At 43.0% G+C, this 21,973-nt stretch overlaps 1 protein-coding gene across 1 annotated transcript in view; it reads left to right on the top strand.

Annotated features, from left to right (window-relative positions):
- The first annotated feature begins 10,795 nt into the window (after positions 1 to 10,795).
- CGRRF1 (cell growth regulator with ring finger domain 1) overlaps positions 10,796 to 21,973 on the top strand; it is a 30,351-nt gene continuing 19,173 nt past the window's right edge. Inside the window, exon 1 of the mRNA XM_032875349.1 lies at positions 10,796 to 11,023. Coding sequence (XP_032731240.1) covers positions 10,920 to 11,023 — 104 coding nt within the window. The 5' untranslated portion in view covers positions 10,796 to 10,919. The remainder of the gene's footprint in view (positions 11,024 to 21,973) is intronic.

The following is a 21,973-nucleotide window of genomic DNA, read 5'->3' as shown; positions in this document are numbered from 1 at the left end:
CGCGGGCCGCCACGTGACGGCGGACGGCGGGAGGCGAGGCTCAAGATTCGCCAAAACGCGAGCGCCCGCTCGTTTCTGCTCCTTTTAGGAAAGGAGATTCTGTCTGCTTTAGCCAAACTCTGAGAGCAATTTCATGCTGACATAATTAAGTCAAGTCAGTCGTTTCAATGGCAAGTATGTACATTGACCAGAGCCTACATTCCAAATTTAACTCTCCACTGTATTTTTTTTTAATTTATTTATTTGACAGAGATCACAAGTAGGTAGGCAGAGAGGCAGGCAGAGAGGAGGAAGCAGGCTTCCCGCTAAGCAGAGAGCCCCATGTGGGGCTCGATCCCAGGACCCCGAGATCATGACCTGAGCTGAAGGCAGAGGCTTTAACCCACTGAGCCACCCAGGTGCCCCTCCACTGTATTTTTGAGCATGAAGTTCAACCCGTCCCAGAACTGAAACCAAAGCCCCCAGGTCCCTCAAAGGACCCTCAAACGTAGGCATGCCTGCCTTTCCTCCCACCCTCTCTGAACATCCCACCCCGGATCCCCACCACTTTCCAGGACTGGATGAATACATTCCTTTTCTCAACGGTGTTTGTTTATTGAAGTGTAATTGAATGATGACTGCTGTCTCTGTAGGTGTTATGAACCACAGGCCAATGACACTTTAAGAAATTTCTGTAGGAGATGCGAACTTACGAGAGCAAGCTGATTTTTTAATGTGGTGAGGAAACTAGTTTGGAAGAAGCAAAATTTGAACTCTAAATTCATGCCGTTCTGCCTTCAATAAAGAAACTCCCTAGGGGCGCCTGGGTGGCTCAGGGTCCTGGGATCGAGCCCCACATCGGGCTCTCTGCTCAGTGGGGAGCCTGCTTCCCTTCCTCTCTCTCTGCCTGCCTCTCTGCCTACTTGTGATTTCTGTCAAATAAATAAATAAAATCTTTAAAAAAACAAAAAACCTCCCTGAGGCAGGATATCATTTAATGACTTGTTAGCATGTTAATAAATAATATTAAGTCAGGGCTCAAAATACATAAACTGATACAATATCTACCTTTGCTCATAAGTTAGAAAAAAGTATTAGCTTTAAGAAATTCCACAGCTCAACTACATTCTCATAGTGATCTGCCCCCATAATACTTTTTACTGTGAGAAAGGGACCGGTAAGTTTGACACATACTATCTGTAACAAATGATGGAAGAGAAAATGATGTTAGTGGTCCATCAGCTTATTATATTCGACTTTAACATAGATTCTCCCACGAACTCTGCACCTTTTCCCCAGATCTCCTCTCTCTCCATCTATAAGAGAAATTGGAGGAAATGGTTAAAAATTTAACATTAAGCTACATAACATCACACCTGATAAAAAGAAAACCCATTGTTATTTTTTCCCCTCCCCTTTCATTCTGGTTTTTTAACGTTTCCCAGTGTTACTGGCTATGAAATGGCTGGTTTTATATCAAACCAAAGAAAGGTTGGACTGGGTATACTGACAAGAACACTGGTAAAAATGTGATTTATTTTCTTTTATGGGAGGTATAAAATTAATATAGACTATGTACAGAAACTTCTAACTCATTCTATACAAATGTTTTAACCACAAAAAATATTACAGCTATTTTAAATGGGGTTTGGAAATGCCATCCAACTTGGGTTATTCATGAAGGGGGTGGGTGGGGGTATGGCACCCCCAGTTCCAGAATGTTTTCCAAAACTTTTCTGCTTGGTTAACCTGTATAAAAAGGTGAAGAACCTATCAATACTAAGATGTGTTGAAGTCACTGAAATGTGTTTTATCCCTGGGAAGCATCTAACATGAAGACAAGATCAGGGTCAATGGTAAAGGGGTATTCCAAGTAAAAATTAATGGAAGATCAGAATTAGAAAAATATTTTCTGGCCTGAATTTTTTCTAAGTCCTTTTTCTCTGTAACAGCAGGCCTGCTAAAGTATATTTGTATTATTTATATATTCCCACCTGTTTATTCCAGCAATAAATATTAATGAGGGCTCATTATGTAATCAGCTCTGTCCTGGGCACCAAGATCCAAACAGATTAAACATCCCTACCATCCCGGAACTACCATTCTAATGGGGAGGAAAGGTAACAGAAAACAAGAATAAAAAATGAGTAAACAATATGGTATATTAGAAGGTGATTAGTGTGTGGAGGGGATAGAAAATGAGAGATTGGGAGTGCAGGGGAGGAGGGATTTGTGATTTTAAAGAGGGTAGTAGTCCTACTTCTCATTAGGAAGGTCATGTCTGGGGCACCTGGGTGGCTCAGTGGGTTAAGCCTCTGCCTTTGGCTCAGGTCATGATCTCAGAGTCTTGGGATACAGCCCCACATTGGGCTCTCTGCTCATCAGGGAGCCTGCTTCCTGCTCCCTCTCTCTACCTGACTGTCTGCCTACTTGTGATCTCTCTCTCTCTCTGTCAAATAAATAAATAAAATCTTAAAAAAAAAAAAAAAAGGAAGGTCATGTCTGAACAAAGATTTGAAGCTGTAGAGATTAGCCATGAGGATATCTGGAGGAACATTCCACGTGGAGGAAACAACACTGCAAAGGCCCAGAGGCAGAAGCATACATGCTATTACAGGGGACAAAAAAAAAGCAATCAAATGACTGGAGTGGATGCGCTGGGGTGAGTTGTAGATGAAGTCATAGAGGGATTGGAGGGCTGGATCTTACAACCTTGTAAATGATCATAAGGACTCTGGCTTTTACAGAGTGAAGATATAGTGTTATTGGAGACATTGAGCAGGGGAATGATGTGGACTGTCACACATTTTAACAGGAACATTCTGACTTAGCGTCCTTTTAAGAAGATCCTTTTCTGCTGTTTTGTTAGACTGTAGGTACAGAGGGACTTCCAGAGCCAGCAAGATGGAGTAACCAAGCTACAATCCCTTTTTTTCACTGATTATAACTAAAAATCTCCGGACAGAGTAAAAACACAACTACCTGAGGACTCTGAAGAGTAAATAATAACAAACTAGCCAGTGAATTGAAGAAGGAAATGTTTTGATGGTCTCCTCTTCTTGCTGTTTGTGAAGGAGCATTCCTGTCCCGGGGTTATAGAGATAGCCCAACACATAACCCTCAACACTAGGCAGATGAGACTGACAGCAGTTTCCTCGTCAAATATAGTCAGTCTGGGGGAGGGAGACACCAAATGCCATGCAGGGCCAGGGAGTTGCCCATGGGAACACAGTGAACAAAAAACTAGACTGTGTGAGACAGGCTTAAAGAGGGTGTGGTGCCCAGGCGGGTGGGGGAACCTGAAGCCTGTCGCTGAAGAATAAGCCGGCACTGTGCATGGTCCCCATGATGAGGGTTGTCTGGTTAGAGGACCTTAACTACGCGAGCAGAGTAGGGAGTAGAGCTTGAACTTAGGTCATACCCAATGTTACCAAATGTCGTGATGGCACCTAACAGAAGACCTTAATTTTAGGTCTTCCACCACAAGAAGGTAGAACCTGAAGCATAACCAGTAGGGTGTCAGTGAATTTTCTTGTTCTTCTTTCTGTAATGGCCTGTTTAGCCAGAGCAGCTCCATCCTGACCCTGCCCCCAACCCCTTCAGTGAACTTACTTAAAAACAAGTCCTGGAAGCCAGTCCCAGGTAACAAAGCCCAAATACAAGGGTGGGTCAGGCCAGGTGGAGGTATCCAATCGGTGGGGGTGCATACTGTTTCCTAGCTACCAAGGTGTATGGGCCCTGCCCTTTGGGTGCCAATTCTGACCAAGGTGATAGGCTAGTTCAAATATCTACTATAGGGTAAATTGTAATTCAATTGCTCACTTATGTGTGACCTAGCAGGACTGTGCAGCTCTCTCTGTGTTACAATCTCATTGGTCACCTGTGCATGGCCAGGCCCAACCACATGGCCTTTGCCCTTAAAAGCTAGTCTGTAAAGAGAGAGGTCGCCTCTTTGCAAGAGACAGCCCTGGCCGGTCAGTTTGATTCTCGATGCTTGGTGCGAAATAAAGCTTTGCTTGACCTTCGCTTTGTATCAGTCTCACTCCTTTGACCATGGACCCAACATTTTCCTCCTCCACTGCCTGACAGGAGAGCAGGCTGGATCAGGGAAGACTGTGGAACAGGAGAAATGTGGAAAGAATTCTTCCCCCTTCCCCTTTTTCCCTCTCGTTGCCCTGCCCTGAGAACAACACCAACCGCCAAAATCATTAGCTTTGTCTCAGCAGGGCAGGAACACTGGCACCTAAAACCTGAGAGAAAATCCATCTTTCTGTGAGGAATTTGGAAAGGGGTCCTGTTGTGCATAGTGAAGAAGGTGTGCCGGTTATTTTTTTTTTCTTCTTTTTCTCTTGCCATTTCATCTGCAGGACAGGCTCAGTCACATAGAACTGTGCAACAGTGTAAAATGGAGAGCCCCATCTTTCAGACCAGAAAAGGATAAGGGAGCCAAAGTATGTAAGGGAAGTCCTGAAGAGCAGGGTTTGAAACAGACAACAGGCACACACCCCCAGGTCCATGTGTGCAGAACACACCCACAGATGCACAGCAAAGACTAGACAACTTACCTACAATATAAGCCATTGCCAAGACTCAGATTAACCCCAGAGTGGCTCCTGGGAGAGACAGACCCAAAGAGCATAATAAAGACCTGGAAAATTGAGCTGCCATTCTGTACCTTGATGGTGCTAATGTTGACCTAATGGTGCTAATAATGACATCTAGGCATTTGTTAGAACTCACAGAACTATACATGAGATGTAATGAATTTTACTGTATGTACATGACAAATTAAATTTTAAAAAAGTAAAACAAATCTAAAAAGAATAGACTATGGGAGATAGAGAAGCAAGAAAATCATTTAGGAGGCGACTGTGGTAATCCAGGAAAGACATGGCCCGGACCAATATGGAAACAGTGATTTATTTGGTGAGAAGTGCCCAGAACCAAAAGAATTTTCTGTCTCAGAGTTTCTCAACTTAGCAATACTGACATGTGGAGGTAAATAATTCTTTGTTGTGGGGTGCAATGTGGTGTGCATTGTAGGGTGTTTAGCAGAATATCAAATACCATGCAGGGCTTGGGGGAGTGGGGGTTACACTGGAGGCCAGGAGCACCTCCCCCCACTGGGAACCAAAATGTGTCCAGACATTGCCAAATGTTGCCGGGGCACAGAGGTGGAAAAGCAACCCCAGTCAAGAACCACTGTTCTAGATGAATGTCCTAAGCTTTGGTCCACAGACCAGGTACCACATAAATCATCAGTGTCAGCTCAGTTGGAATGAGTTTCAGGTAGCCTCCTGTCACATAGTATATACATAGATGATGAAGCCCAACCACTAAGACCATGAGAAGTTTTTATTAGAGGGACTTGGAAGTTCAATGGACTACTAGGAGTCAGGTTATGCCGAGGTACTACATACAAGATTTTTCACAATTCCTATCTATGGGATTATACCCAACTGCACATTCTTTCAATTCTTTTGGGCAATAGTCTCAAAGATTGAAACTCAGAGTTATGATGATTATTATGTTCCTACTGGTGTCTTCACATAGACATAAATTTGCCCTTCCAAGAAATAATGTAGGCTATAGAGAGACCATAGAAAATGAAAGGATTAGCAGCTCCAAGAAAATTATATAATGCAGATCATAATTTTTAAAAACATGTTAATATTTACTTGCATTTCTCTTATGCGACTTCCTCCTTGGTCAGTCAGAAGCATGCATAAGCCTCAAAGGATAAACAGAACTGTGATGCTGGGAATGCAAAAGAAAGCAAGCAGCTTTTGGCTACCAAAATAGGATTTTTGAATCCCCAAAAACACAGTAATCTAGAAAAAGCCAGAAACTACTGAGAAATTTTAAAGCTCCACTAACAATTCAAAATCCAGACCATGGCAAAACTCAAAGTGGCATTCAGTCTGTGCCATGTGGTAGAGGAAACTGAGGCCAGGACAGAAGGCCTGTATTTGCAGAGTGTTAAGGAGGGGAAGGCTTTCCCTTCCAATGTGCTGGAGCATGGCAAGAAGGTGGGGCTTGACTAAGTACATCAGGCCATACTGTACTGATGTAGGCTTCCCCTCCAGGCTGCAGTCTCAGAATGGGAAGGGGGTGGGGACTGGAGGGGGTTGGAGTAAAGCATCCAAATAGGTATGGTACTGGAGAAGCTGAAGAGACTGAAATTGGCAGTCCACTTTCTCTTTAAGAAAGAAGGAAAGGAGGGGCGCCTGGGGGCCCAGTCAGTTAAGCATCCAATTCTTGATTTAGGCTACAGTCATGATCTAAGGGTTGTGAGATGGAGCCCCGCATCATTGTTCAGCTCCTCGATGGGGCATGGAGCCTGCTTAAGATTCTCCCTCTCCCTCTGCCCCTCCTAGGATTTGCATTTGGCTCTGTACCACCTTGAACAGAAGCAATAGCATTCAACAGTAGAGGTGGCTGCCCAGAACGGAGACTGTATTTTCCAACCTTTCTTCCAGTTAAAGGTGGGCATGAGGCTGAGCTGTGGCCAGTGGAATAAGTGGTGCCTCCTTAGAGTTTCCTTAAACAGAAGTACTCTCCTTCTCCCTCTCTTACCTCTTTGCTGGTAGCAAGAGTATGGAAATGATGGCTGGAGCTACAACACGCATCCTGAACCATAAGGTGACCTTGGGAATGGGGGCTTCGCACGGTGAAGGAAAACAGAAGCCTGGGTCTCTTGCACTGTGCACTATATCAGTCCTGCCTGGACCCACCTCCAGACTTTCACCTGAAAGAGAAACACATCTCTATCTCAAGTGAATTACTGTTTTGTTTCAAGTTTTGTCACTTACAAATGCAATAATTTCTAACTAATAATCCACTTCACTGCAAGTCCCCGTCCCTATCCTAGTTAGAGTTACCAATACTTTTGCCTGGACTTTTTATTTTATTTTATTTTATTTATTTATTTTAAAGATTTTATTTATTTATTAGACGCAGAGAGAGATCACAAGGAGGCAGAAAGGCAGGCAGAGAGAGGGAGCGGGAAGCAGGCTCCCCACTGAGCAGAGAGCCCGATGTGGGGCTTGATCCCAGGATCCTGAGATCATGACCTGAGCCAAAATTGCCTGAACTTTTTAAAGAATCTGTTAATTGATATCCCCATATTCAATTATATCCATCCTAACCTCCTTCCAATAAGTTTTCTACACAATATCCAAAATGACTGAAAATGCAAACAGAATGTCACTCCCTGTATTAGTCTGCCTGGCTACCATAACTGAACACCACAGACCGAGTGGCTAAAACAAAAGAATTTCATTTTCTCACAGTCCTTGAGGTGAGAAGTCAAAGATCAAGGTGCCAGCAGGTTTTCTGGAGAGAACACTCTCCTTGGTTTGCAGACAGCTGCCTTCTCACTGTGTCCCACATGGACTTTTCACTGTATACACTTGCACACAGAGAGCAATCTCTGGTTTCTCTCTCTCTCTCTCTCTCTCTCTCTCTTTTTTAATAAGGGTACTAGTCCTATTGAATTAGCATCCTACCCTTATGACCCCATTTAACTTTAATTACTTCCTTAAAGGCTCCATCTACAAATACAGTTATACTGGGGTCTAGAACTTCAGCATATGAATTTTAGGGGGATATAATTCAGTCCATAACATGCCCCTTCTTCAATCATATCAGTAGATTTTCATTGCTCTAAGGGTACAGTTGAGTAGTTAAAATAGGAAGACTCACATATGGTCTGGGCCCTACTTATCTCTCCTTTTCATACCCCACATGCTCCTCCTCACTCCATGCTTTAGTCACATTGGCTTTTCATTTTCTCAGGTTTGCTATGATTTCTCCCACCTTAGGACCTTTGCACATGCTAGAGCTCTGTCCTAAATTCTTTCTCCCCTCCCGTTCCTTTCCTCCCCTCTTGTTCCTCTCTCCATCAGCTCTCAGCTCAATCATCTGTTTTTCAGGGAAGGTTTTCCAAATTTTCCTTATGCTTCACCATTCTCCCATTATATGCGTTCATAGCTCATGTATCTCTTTTTAATAGCACTTATTATAATTGAGCCTTTATATTTTGTTTAAGGTTCTTTGATTTTTAAAAAATTATTATTTATTTATTTGACAGACAGAGATCACAAGTAGGCAGAGAGGCAGACAGAGAGAGAGAGGAGGAGGAAGCAGGCTCCCCGCTGAGCAGAGAGCCCGATGTGGGGCTCAATCCCAGGACCCCAGGGATCACAACCTGAGCCGAAGGCAGAGGCTTTAACCCACTGAGCCACCCAGGTGCCCCCAAGGTTCTATGATTGTTTGTCTTTTCCATTAGATGATAAACTCCATTAGAATAGAGATATGTCATTTTGGCTTATTATTGTATCCTAATGCCTTCTACAGTGTCTGGCACATACCTGACACTCAATAAACATTTTGTGAGTGAGTAAGTAAGAGGTAAGTGGGTGGGTATGTCAAACAAGGAACTCAATACTTCATCTTCAAGGATATATAGCATGGCAATCAAGGATTTGAGATGGTGGAATAAAATAATGTTTAAAAATTAAGATACATGTTAAAAAATTTTTTTGCCAGCACTGTGTATTGTGTATTATATGTTAGAAAGAATCAATGTTGGAAGTAAAGTGACAAGTTTGAATAGTTGTAGCAGATATCCAAATGGATATCCAAATAGATATCCAGATATCCAAATGAATATCCAGATATCCAAAGCAGATATCCAAATTTGTGTTAGTTCCTGTTCCTTTTGAGAATTCTTCAGTGTAAATCAAGTTGAGTCAGTTTTAAGTTGAGTCTGGTTAGTGAATAATCCTTGTTCACCTGTTTTCTATTTTCCAGTATGTGCTGCTGTTATTTTATTTCCTGTTCTTGTTTTTGTTGATTTATTTTTTACATCCCTTTACTGTAGTTTTAGTAGAGTTTGGGGACAGAGCAAAATTACAGGCATATGTTTAATATGCCACTTTAACTTGGAATTCCCTGTTTTCATTATGAAAACTATTTATCGATAGTTTATTGAAATAAAATTGCCTTTCCCACTGGCCAAGTTTTTAAAGTGACAATATCAAATGATCGCAAAACTGAGGATGAAAGTGTGGAAGCATACACCAGCACGGTATTTCTGGAGAGCATTGCTTCCCTAAAGGCTTAAAACATACAAACTTTTTGAACTAAAAGTTCCGCCTCTAGGAATTCACCTAAGGAAATTATTTAGCTTTAAGAATGTTCATTGCAGGGGCGCCTGGGTGGCTCAGTGGGTTGGGCATCTTCCTTCCACTCAGGTCATGATCTCTGGGTCCTGAGATCAGCCCCCTGTCCGGCTCCCTGCTCAGCGGGGAGCCTGCTTCTCCCTCTCCCTTTGCCTCTTCCCCTGCTTGTGCTCTCTCTCTCTCTCTCTAATAAATAAGTAAAATCTTTTTAAAAAAATGTTCATTGCAGTGTTGTTTATGATAAAAAAATTGTCCAGTGATAAACTATATACTATCATATATGTAGTTGTTAAAAATTATGTTGTTGGGGGCGCCTGGGTGGCTCAGTGGGTTAAAGCCTCTGCCTTTGGCTCGGGTCATGATCCCAGGGTCCTGGAATCAAGCCCCATATCGGGCTCTCTGCTCGGTGGGGAGCCTGCTTCCTCCTTTCTCTGCCTGCCCCTCTGTCTACTTGTGATCTCTGTCAAATAAATAAAATCTTAAAAAAAAATTATGTTGTTGAACCAAGTTGTTACACAGCGTCACTCCATACATATATTACTACTACATACATATACAACATATACACTACTCCATACAATACAGGATCATTTCCCAAAAGACCTGTGAAGCCATAAAACAAATTTATCTCATCTTTCTCCAGCATTGATTTTACTAGTGATTTGGGAGTGTGAAGGGGGTACTACTTATCTACCCCATGGTCCTCTGTCCTTTTCTTCCTTGATAACAAAACCCTAATTTGTAGCAAGGGGTGTTGCTGCTCGGAATAAAAGACTACGTTCCCCTGTCTCTGTGGTAACTGGGTGTGGCCAAGAGCTAAACGCAAACCGCTGAGCTCTCAGGGGAGGTGTGAGAGACTCCCCGGGAGGCTACCTTGATGGAGCTGGCTGAACAGGAAGGAGGAGAAGGAATAAGCATTTCGCTCCTTTATTTAAAAGCTTCTTCTAGCTAAAAAATACATACATACATACATACATACATACATATTTTAAATTATTGTTAAAGTAAAAATGAATAGAAAAAATTCAAATATCTAATTCTAATTTGAGGGCGGTGGGGGGAGGAGAAAAGGAAGGGGAGTGGGCGGACAGTTGATGTACTTCTATGAGAATCCCGATACGCAACGCTAATTTTCGTCTATCACTAAATCCAACTTGAGAAGGCCGATAAGGCTCGTATAAACCGCTTGTGAGATTCCTTCTGGTCTTTCCTAGTCTCTAATAGTAACTTTTCTAGATCAAACAAGAGCAGGTGCGGGACTACTTCGCTTTGTAGAACCCAAGATGCCGGCTCTTCTCCTCTCAAATTTGCCGCGGATCCAATATGCGGGATTTAGACTCTGTGACGTGGATTTCGGACCGTGCCTCCTCTCTGTGTCATCAGAAAAACCTTACCTGAGCCTTGGACAGCTTTGGCCGCGATGCGTGTTTAGAATTTGCGGCAGAAAAGCCTTCACCGCTAAGACAGACGGACGCTCTCCGGGTACCAATCCCGTGAGTCAGTCCGGGCACCGCCCCTCTGCGAAGCCAATAGCTCGGGACGGGAGCTAGAGGGGCGGGGCGAGCCCTGCAGGCGGCGTCGTGATTGGCACTCCGGCTCCCGCAGCCGGCGAGGTTGCCCCGACGTCTAGCCCTAGAACCCCGGGCGAGTGCGTATCCACAAAGTTTGTCAGCTCCGAGGCTCCGTAGTGGCTTTTACCCCGGCCGGGTGGGCCGGGCTGGGCGGCTGAAGCTCCGCTCAGTGTAGGACATCCTGATGGCTGCGGTGTTTCTAGTAACGCTGTATGAGTATTCGCCGCTTTTCTACATCGCAGTGGTCTTTACTTGCTTCATCGTGACCACCGGCCTGGTATTGGGATGGTAAGTGCCCCATGATTAGAAACAAGGGACGTAGGGGCGGACAGCTGGGGTAGTGGTGGTCGCGGAGGGCAGCGGAGGAGGGGTGCATCGGCGCCGGGGGGATCCAGCGGGGCTGGGGCGCCCGGCGCTGTGGGGAAGCTGGTGTCGCGAACTCCGACTGGCTCCGGGAGCCCAACGAGGTGCGGTGTGCACCTGCCTCACTGCTCTGCATCGCTGTGTCGTCCCCGTCGCTGCGGGTATCTAGGGGTGGTGCCGGGTCGAGGTATTTTACCCAGCTTTGTTTCTAAGAGATAAAGCGGTCTGTCAGGGCCTGGTCTCGGTGTTGGGATAGAGTGCTTGACCAGCAGGCTTCTGTCCCGGATTGGGGCCTACGGTGTGCCCGGGGTGAATCGGTCACCTGCGGTACAGTGCACAGACGTGGACAGTAAGCACAGCTGATTGTTGTTCTCACCAGAATTGAGGACTTGGCCTCAGATCTTTGAGCGTAACTTATAACTGAACTCCGTTACCGTTTGAGAATTTAATGGTTTCTAGATACATTCCACGCCTTTTGAAGTAATATTTAGTTGGTGGAACTGTGAAGTCATAATTTTAGAGCTGGAAAAGACCTTTGGGATAAGTTACATTAACGGGTAGGGGCAGTTTACGCATTGGAGACAGGGAGAATAGACTGTTAGATAATCCTTGAGCGATTGTTCTAGCTCAGAGATTCTAAAATTTCTCTTTTGAGGAGATGCCATTGTATCGTTTAGAGAAGCCTTATAAATACAGCTAGTTGAAACCATCTTACTAATTCATCCATTGGGGAGGGAAAAATGAGCTCGATTTTGAAGAATCAGTGTTTTGAGAAATAAATGAAGTTAAGTCTGTATGGTAGAGAATAGAAGACATCTCAGGGGTACAGCATGAGCAGAGAGACAGAGGAAGCGTGTTAGTGAATAGATCTGCCTGTGTAAAACGAATCTTAAAATACCCTTTGATCATATATATAGGATTACTTTACAGAAAGGAAACAAGCCCTTGTTAATTTCTGAAACTATATGCCTTCTTGAGAAACTAAGCCCAGTCTTAATATTTCCATACTGCCTCTCACCCTGCCAGCTGTTGAACACAAAATTCCTTGTTTGTGGGTGGGAGAAGACTAAAACCAGTCTTACACAATTTGTTATTCTTGACTCACCAAATTTCACTGCTATTTAGTGTTCATTTCAAGAAAGTTTGTAATTGGAATTTGCAACTTCGTTGCCTAAGTGAGTAAAGCAGTCTTAACGCACGATTTCTTAATGACTATAATGTCAGTGTTTTTCTCTTAAAGAAAAGTGATATTCCTCCATTAAGAAAAATAGGTAACTAGTTGACCATTGCATTTTATCCTTAAATTTTAATTTTCTGGGGATGCCTGGGTGGCTCGGTGGGTTAAGCGGCTGCCTTCAGCTCAGGTCATGATCCCAGGGTCCTGGGATCGAGCCCCACATCGGGCTCCTTGCTTGGTGGGGAACCTACTTCTCTCTCTTCCTCTGCCTGCCCCTCTGCCAGCTTGTGCTGTCAAATAAATAAATAAAATCTTTAAAAAAAATAATTTTCTGTAGGCCAGATAATTAGATATCTTAGGTATAGTACTGGGAAGAGGAAAATGAGTGAGGGCCACATGGCTAATGATGGCAGTATCTGTGGGTAAGGGTAGTCAGGAACCTCATGACCTCATGTTTGTACTGGTTAAGAGACAGACTTTGGAGTCAGACAGACCTAGATGCAAATTCTGTCTCTGCCAAGTTTAGGACTTGTTTTGAAAATGTAATGACTGCCTAACCACTCCATTTGGGTATAACTTTGAAGGGTGGTAGGCCAGATAACTAGAATTTTTGGAAGTCTGGGCTAAGTATTGGTGAAACCGTGTAAGTCCCAATCACTTTCTATCTAGTTATCTTGAACCTAACTCAACCATTCCCTTTAGCTGGGTTACCTTTGTCTATATAGGTAAACTTTTTACTAGTGTTTATTTGCTAACATAAGCCAAGGCAACGGGTACATCGAATAGCAACAAAGAAAACCATGTAGATCTCATAAAAGCAACTTTCTGATAGTACCCCAGCCAGAAGGTAAACCCATGAATCCACTATGCTTTTCACCTGTGTCATGTTTTTTTAACCTCCCAAAATATAATCCCTATTGGTTTGTGTCTTCGCCTTTATCTCAGTACTGCTCTGATTTTCTTTTCCACTGCTTCTTTCTCCTGTTCTCCTTGTCTGCTTGCACTGTGTGGGAGTGGAGATAGAACAGGAACATCTGAATCCCAATAGCAATAGCAAAGAATCGTGCCACTGAAGTATGGTATTTCTCTTTAACTCTTGGTGGTTTTGTGAGCTCTAATAGCTCACATTTATTAAGTTCTTGCTATTTGCCAGGTGCTGTGCAGAAAGGAGACCAAAATGCCATACATCCTTTAACACTTTCATATAATCGGGGACCCTAACTCTGCAGCTGCCCCCTGCTTCCTCTTGACTACAGGTTATTAAGCTATTGTCCCTCAGCTTCGTAGCACCCCTTTAGATTCTGTTTTGTGAATCTGGGGCAGCACCTCCAAACCACATTTCTTCTTTGCTAGCTGACTGCCTAGCAGGCTTTGCCAGCAGGGGAGGGTGAGTGGAAGGGTAGAGGACAAAAGGGCTTGCTGCTTCCTGTGTGATTCTTTTCTTGTCTGTCTCACCACAGTGATAGTGCCTCACTCTGGCATTAACAGTTGGCCCCAGTTTTTCCAATTTGTAGGTTTCCACTCTCTTAGAACTAACCCATCACACCCCTTCAAAGATATCAATACCATTTCCTCAGATCTGAGTCCCAGCTCCATGGCAGTCCTTGCTCCAAATTTCTCTGCTGAAGTAATTCTCTTTATTCCTGTTTTGGAGTGATAGCAGCTTCCTACTGGTACTACTTCTATGATGCTCACTGTCCCCTTTTAGCGTTTTCAGTTCTTCAGCATATGGTTAACAATTAACCATATTAAATTCCCTCTGTTAAAATAGCCTTTGTGGTTTTGGTCTCCTGGTTGGACTTACAAAAGGTATTAATAAAGAAATTGTTACTACAATTGGAAACCCCGGGGCGGGGGGGAAGCTTTCAAAGATGGGCTTCAGTGATTGCTTTGGTCACATCTTTGGCTCCTTGCCAACATGATATAAGGTCCTAGTAATCCATGGCAATTACTTGCATAGTGATTCATCATATTACTGCCTTTGATTGATTGTGATAAAATGATTTCTGAAGTGTTTAATGTGGCTAAAGCACTTTTTGACTATAAGGACTGAGGGATGGATGGAATGGTTGCTTCTCAGATCACTGGAGCCCTTACAGAAAGAAAATGATAAGCTAACATCTTAAAACACTCAGGGCAACCCTTAGAGAATCAGAGAGGTTCTGGGTCCTAAAGCACTTTATTTCATGTAGCCACAGAACTAAACATTGAACACAGTTTTAATTGTGCTGCTAATAGAATTATACAGCCTTGTCGATGTCTCATTGAGGACACTGAGTGGAAAGAACCAGACCCCTGAGACTTGGTATGGGAACATCTGAATTGGCTTGGATAAAACTGAGAGTCTTGAAACCCCGGTCATTCTGACTCTCCTTTATAACCTTTCCTAGAGTAATTGCTTTGCAAAGGATGTCTATACTCAAGACCTATCTTTATAACCTTTTTCCGTGAGGCCCAGATCTCTTCATGTTCCAAAGGACAGGAACAAAATCCAGCTTGGTTGGAAAGAGCTTAGCCTCTAAAAGATGTGCAAAATTTTGCTAATTTGTGCCATCGCGAACAATTGATTGTAAATAGATTAGGCCAGGAAGGATAGAATGTAACAGTAAATCAGATAAAGTGAATTTATTTCTTTTCTTTTCTTTCTTTATTTTTCAGTAGGCGCCACTTCAGTGTGGAGCCCAAGGCAGGACTTGAACTCAGGACCCTGAGATCAAGACCTGAGCTGGGACCAAGAGTTAGATGCTTAACCAATTGAGCAACCTAGGTGCTGGAGATAAAATTTATTGATCTGGGTGTGTTCTCAAGAAATTCTGAATCTAAGGTATTAACTCAGATGTGGTTGACTGAAACTTGGACTCAGTGGTGGCCTATATGTAATAAGGTTAAGGTGCTAGAGGACTGACCTTGACTCCTGGCATAACGAGGAAAGAATCTAACGATTTAGAAAGATAAGAATATTGGACTGGATTTATTATGTGCAACCTGCACACCCATCCCCCTACTGCACCCTTTAAGACTTCACAGAAGACACATTTTTCATGAGGGCACTGAGAAATAAATTGCCGAGAGGAGACTTGTATCCTTGAAAATCTCTGTTCTCTCTAGGCTGTTTGTGATGGTGGGAGCTCCTGACCTGAGGTCCAGTGGCACCTCACCAGAGTCAAGGTGGACATATGTTCCATAATGGGCAGTAGAGGACAGAGCAGAGAATGTTTTGGCTCACAAGGATTTTTGGCAGTGGCTAATGGATTAGAGTGTCTCTAGGAATAAAATAGATGGGCAGCCTACTAAAATGCTACATGAACTACATAGAAGGAGAAACTCCATGTCTGGAGCCAGAAACCTGACTTGAGTGGTCACAATGGCCTGTTACCACCTTTCACCCAGTTTATAGATATAAGCCAATCCATAGACCTGGAATGTCTGATTAAGGGGAGGTTGGGTCCCCTAGAGAAAGGACCCTGTAACCTTCTGTGCTGCCACAGGACATACTCTAAATCATCCTCCAGATCTTTCTCAAAAGCTGTTGTCTCTCAGAAGCAAACATGCTCTTCTGTACTCTGCGTGGTAATACTGGGACGGGGACTTTGTATGTTCCTCTTATCGTTTGCTCCCTATTAGAATCTGCCAGTAGACGATGCTAGAAAGAAACAGGAAGGCTGGAGGAGGAAGAAGGGACTTCCTCTTAACAGTTTGCTTCCTTTTCCTGGTCTGCATTCCTGAGGCACTGACCTTTGCCCTGCCACTGGCAGTTGACCTGAGTAGCAGCAGTTTATTTTAGTTGACAATTTTTCCTAGAACTAGCCTCATCACACTCCTTCAGCGGAATCAGTGCCAGCTGGCAGCACTCCTACCACAAAAGTCTGCATGCCAGCTCTGGGGGATCCCTTATCTAAGCTTCTAAATTGTAATAATCCCCACTCTATGGGGCATCTGGGTGGCTCAGATGTTAAGTGTCTGCGTCTGGCTCTGGTCATGATCTCTGGTCATGATCCCAGGGTCCTGGGATCGAGCCCAACATCGGGCTCCCTGCTTGGCGGGGAGCCTTCTCCCTCTTCCACTCCCCCTGCTTGTGTTCCCTCTCTCACTGTGTCTTTCTCTGTCAAATAAAGAAATAAAATCTTAAATCATCATCATCATCATCATCATCCCCACTCTTCCCTTTGTTTTTCCCTATCCTAGGAGTGATAACTGCTTCGTGCTAGGACACCTCATGTCTCCTTCTTGCATTTTCAGTCTTTAGTACTTGATTAACAATTCTTTGTATATTAGATTCTTTACATTAAAATAATAGATGTGGCTTCTGTCTCCGGCCAATCCTACCTGATAGATTGACCTTGACTCTTTCTCATCTCACTTGTTGAATGCAGTAGGATGTCTGTGTATGATGAGGTTTGTGATGAGGTACAGATTCTTCCTTAGGAAAAGAACATGACTGGTTTGTATTTGTTCAGAGTGCACAATACTCCACCCTTGCATTGGCAAGATTTTTTTTAGAGGAGTCTAGAAGAAAACACGAAGCTGTTAGAAACAACATTTCAAGTCTTCGGAGGGCCTTAAGGTCACTTATTTTAAACCCTCATTTTACAAGTAAAGGCACAGAGTTTTCAAGACTGGGTCATTGTCCCAAAGTCCTATCATTAGCACAGCAGTTCCCTCAGAGACAGTCCTCTGAGTTTACCCACGAATGGCTTTTATATCCTGATCCAGTGTCAGTATCCAGCTACTGCATGAGACCATCTTTGGGAGATCACCGTGGAGAGAAGGCCCCCTAAATTAACAATTGCATGTCTGTTTTCTGATTGGCTTGAGGACTCAGAGCTGAAGGGGTAATAAAAATTGTTTATTGCTGAACCTAAAATTTTATCTTCAAAGTAACCTTTATTCACGAGGAGCTCTATGAGATTCCAGACACAAGGAAAGGAGGTCTGGTCTACCAATTCAGCCTCTGATTAAAAGCTTTGGAAGTGTATGCTACATAAGACATTATGTAAGCAATAAGAAAAAAATGTGGTCAGAATTGGAGGTCCAGGGGCGCCTGGGTGGCTCAGTGGGTTAAAGCCTCTGCCTTCAGCTCGGGTCATGATCCCACGGTCCTGGGATCGAGCCCCATAATGGGCTCTCTGCTCAGCGGGGAGCCTTCTTCCTCCGCTCTCTCTCTCTGCCTGATTCTCTGCCTACTTGTGATCTCTATCTGTCAAATAAATAAATAAAAATCTTTAAAAAAAAAAGAACTGGAGGTCCACAGATTATTGCTGTGTTAGAAGTTTAAACATTATGAACAAGTATAATAAACAATTTAGAAATGGGAAAAAGCAGGGGTGCCTGGGTGGCTCAGTCAGTTGGGTGTCTGCCTTCTGCTCAGGTCATGATCCTGGGACCCTGGGATGGAGCCCTGCATCCGGCTCCCTGCTTGGTGGGGAGTCTGCTTCTCGCTCTCCCTCTGCCATTCCTCCCTGCTTGTGCATGCATGCTTTCTCTCTCTCTGTCAGATAAATAAACAGAATTTTTTTTAAAAATGGGGAAAAACAGAATTATAGAAAAATCCAGGAGGAATAAGTATAAAATTGTAACAGTAAAGGAAAGAGAGTAGAAAATCCTCTTTAAGGTAAAAAGGGGGACAAAGTTTAGGTAAAAGAAAGTAATGAATGTTTAGAAGCATTTGTTTAGTTGGTATGTCATTACAAACAATTGCCAACTTGACTTCAAGTGGAAAAAGATAAAGATGAATTTATCATTGAAAAGATAGATTGAAAAGATTGAAAAGAAATTGAAGAGAAAACGTGTCAGTTTTCTCTTTTACTATTTTATTTTATTATTCCTTGTAATGTCGTATCAGCTGTGATCTGATATACAGGGCATCAACGTCTTTATTCTAGTTTTTTATTAAAAATGTGGAAAAAGGAGCACCTGGGTGACTCAGTGGGTTAAGCCTCTGCCTTCAGCTCAGGTCATGATCTCAGGGTCCTGGGATCGAGCCCTGAGCCCTGCATTGGGCTCTCTGCTCAGCGGGGAGCCTGTTCCCCCCACTCCCCGCCCCCGCCTGCCTACTTGTGATCTCTCTCTGTCTGACAAATAAATAAATAAAATCTTTTTTAAAAATGTGGAGCCTGTTCCCCCCACTCCCCACCCCCGCCTGCCTACTTGTGATCTCTCTCTGTCTGACAAATAAATAAATAAAATCTTTTTTAAAAATGTGGAAAAGACCAAATGTTAGGATGGTGACCAGAGAAACGTCATTGGGTCTGTTTACTAGTATTTCACAGAACTATTTTTCAGCACCAATCATGGATTACTATTTGACCAGTCTCCAATTTTTAACCTTATTTCAGGTCATCTCTGCATATAGGCTTTTGAGTAATATGTTAAGGATAGAAACATTGATCCTCATTGAGCAGGTTAAAACTGTGGAAGTTGTGAATTTTTGTGCAAAAATGAGGAAGTTCATGCTGGGTCAGGTATGTGAAAAGGTTTAGGATTATAGTAGGCTGAAAGTTCACCATGAGTCAGCTGTGTGTCAACTGCCCCAAAACCAGCTTGCATGATCTCAGACTACATTAAACATAATGCTTTGGAGAGGTGTGGTCAGACTGTGTGCAACGTCACTCTAGTATACAGTGAATTCTATCCTCCCTCACTCCCCAACACTTGTTTCCCTCAAAGCGTAAGGATATTGAGGTAAGGGGCGCCTGGGTGGCTCAGTGGGTTAAAGCCTCTGCCTTTGGCTCAGGTCATGATCCCAGGGTCCTGGGATGGAGCCCCACATCGGGATCTCTGCTCCACAGGGAGCCTGCTTGCCCCTCTCTCTCTCTGCCTGCCTCTCTGCCTACTTGTGATCTCTGTCTGTCAGATAAATGAATAAAATCTTTAAAAAATATATATAATAGGTGTGGTTTGGCAGCTCTTGATATGATACTGGGCGCAGCAGCCTTGGATAAGCGTGTTTAAGAAGAAGCACACTTTACATCGCAAGTTATCTCTTCCATTCCCAAGTGGATTCAAAGCCACAGAATAGATATGGTATATCTTCCTACAACACTGATGTTTTATAAAGATTTGGAGAAATAATACTTTCTATATTAAAACCAGATAAATCATAGAATAAATAAAGCATACTTTTTTCTTGAAAATTTATTTATTGATGTGTAGTTGACATACAATAAATAAAGCAATTGCAAAGGAATTCTGTGCTCACAAAAGGCTGCTTCCAGATACTTCTCCAAAGCCCTGCTTTTTGGGTTTCTGACTCCTATACCTTTAAAGATTCTTTAATTGAAAATGTAAGGGGCGCCTGGGTGGCTCAGTAGGTTAAACCTCTGCCTTCGGCTCAGGTCATGATCCCAGGGTCCTGGGATGGAGCCCACATCAAGCTCCCTGCTCAGCGGGGAGACTGCTTCCCTCTCCCCCTCTGCCTTCCTCTCTGCCTATTTGTGATCTCTCTCTCTCTCTCTCTGTCAAATAATAAAATCTTAAAAAAAAAAAAAAAAGAAGAAAAGAAAATGTTAGGTACAATTTGATAAAATACCTGAAATATAATGGTTGAACCTACAGTAGAACTGAACAAAATGAGCTCTGAATTCCAGTATTTACTGTTGGTAGTGTGGGTGTAAGGAGCAAGGCAGTGGGGGTAAAGAAAAAAAGGGGGGGGTAAGTGGACGGTAGGAAGAATTAAAATGATGAAGGGGCCAGGAAATAGAATGAGTATGCATAGCATAGAATGGTGTTTTCTCCCCTTGTTTTTTTTCACTCCAAGGGATGAAGGAAAGAAGAGGGAGGTGTTATCTTATGGCTCTCATGGGAAGATTATATCTTGTGTCCTACCATTTCACATTCCTGACTTAACCGCTAAAAGGCACTGGGGCAGTGTTGGGCAGTGGACACAGTGACTGCGGGGTAACTGATTCTGAGGTTCAAAAAGGAGAAATTACTGGATTTGTTCTTTCCCTCTAGCTCTTCTGCCAACCCCTGTGTCTACTCCATCATCGGCATTATCATCACTAGCACTTACTTAGTGCCACACTCTGTTACAAAGGTTTCCAGATGGGAAACTAATTACACAAAGGTTGAGCGATTGCCTAAGGACACATAGCTATTAAGTGTCTTGTTCCTGATTTTAGGAGGAAAGCAGTTTTTCATTAAGTACGATGTTAGCTCTACATATTTATCGCTGTCCTTTACCAGGTTAGGTTCCTTTATGTTCCTGGTTTGCTGACAGTTTTTATCAGGATGAGACATTGGATTTGAACAAGTGCTTTTTCTGCATGTATTGAGATGATTGTGTAGTTTTTCTTTTTCAGTCTGTTAATATGGTGAGTTATGTTAAATTTTTAATGCTATGTTAAGCCATCATTAGGTCATAATATATTAGCCTTTTAACGTATTGTTGGATTCCATTTGTTAACATTTTGTTAAGAAGTTTTGTGTCGGGGCACCTGGGTGGCTCAGTGGGTTAAGCCTCTGCCTTCAGCTCAGGTCATGATCCCGGGGTCCTGGGATCAAGCCCCACATTGGGCTCTCTTCTTGGCCAGGAGCCTGCTTCCTTCTCTCTCTGCCTACTTGTGATTTAAAAAAAAAAAAACAACTTAAAAAAAAAAAAGTTTTGCGTCTATTTTCCTGAGTGATACACATCTGTAGTTTTCTTGTGCATCTCTGCCCTTTCTCTGCAAACTGCATGAAGTTGTCCTTCAGCTCAATGATGTTTTGGGTGATTTGGGTTTTTTTTTTGTCTAGCCTTTTTTTTCCTCTCTCTGTTTCATATTGGATCCTTTCTGTTGATAAGTCTTCAAATATACTAATCTTTTGTTCTATAATGTTAAGTCAGCTATTAATTTCATCCAGTGTATTTTTCATCTCCAATATTGTATTTTTTCATCTTCAGAAATAGATTTGGATCTTTTAAAATATTTTCCACATCTCCATGTAGTATGCTCAATCTTTACTTACTTTTTTGAAAATATGGAGTATAGTTATAACAATTATTTCAATGTTCTTGTCTACTAGTTCTAGTATACCTGTCATTTATAGGGTCTATTTCTTTTTGATTATTTTCTCTCCTCATTATGAGTCATACTTTCTCTTTGCATGGCTGTTAATTTTTTTTTTTTTTTTTTTTTTTAGATTTTATTTATTGATTTGACAGAGAGAGATCACAAGTAGACAGAGAGGCAGGCAGAGAGAGAGAGAGAGAGAGGGAAGCAGGCTCCCTGCTGAGCAGAGAGCCCGATGCGGGACTCGATCCCAGGACCCTGAGATCATGACCTGAGCCGAAGGCAGTGGCTTAACCCACTGAGCCACCCAGGCGCCCCGGCTGTTAATTTTTTTAAAGATTTTATTTATTTATTTGACAGACAGAGATCACAAGTAGGTAGAGAGGCAGGCAGAGAAAGAGGGGGAAGCAGGCTCCCTGCTGAGCAGAGAGCCCAGATGCAGGGCTGGATCGCAGGCTGCTGGGATCATGACCCGGGCCGAAGGCAGAGGCTTAACCCACTGAGCCACCCAGACGCCCCTAGAGTGTAACTTTATACTGTGTGTTACTTTTATTGGTCTTCTCTTGGCATTAGATTTATTGAAGTGGTTTGAAATTTTGGTTTGCAAACTTAATTTTAATAGTTTTCTTCCCTACCCTTTGTTATCACCCTTGCTGTTTAGCCATTTTACGATTGTCTCCAATCCAATTCCTAGATGCCTCCTAGTTA

This window comes from Lontra canadensis, unplaced genomic scaffold, assembly GCF_010015895.1.
Source record: "Lontra canadensis isolate GAN:19392208 unplaced genomic scaffold, GSC_riverotter_1.0 scaffold55, whole genome shotgun sequence".
NCBI classification, from domain to species: Eukaryota; Metazoa; Chordata; class Mammalia; order Carnivora; family Mustelidae; genus Lontra; species Lontra canadensis.
This window is presented reverse-complemented; position numbering and strand designations above follow the sequence as displayed.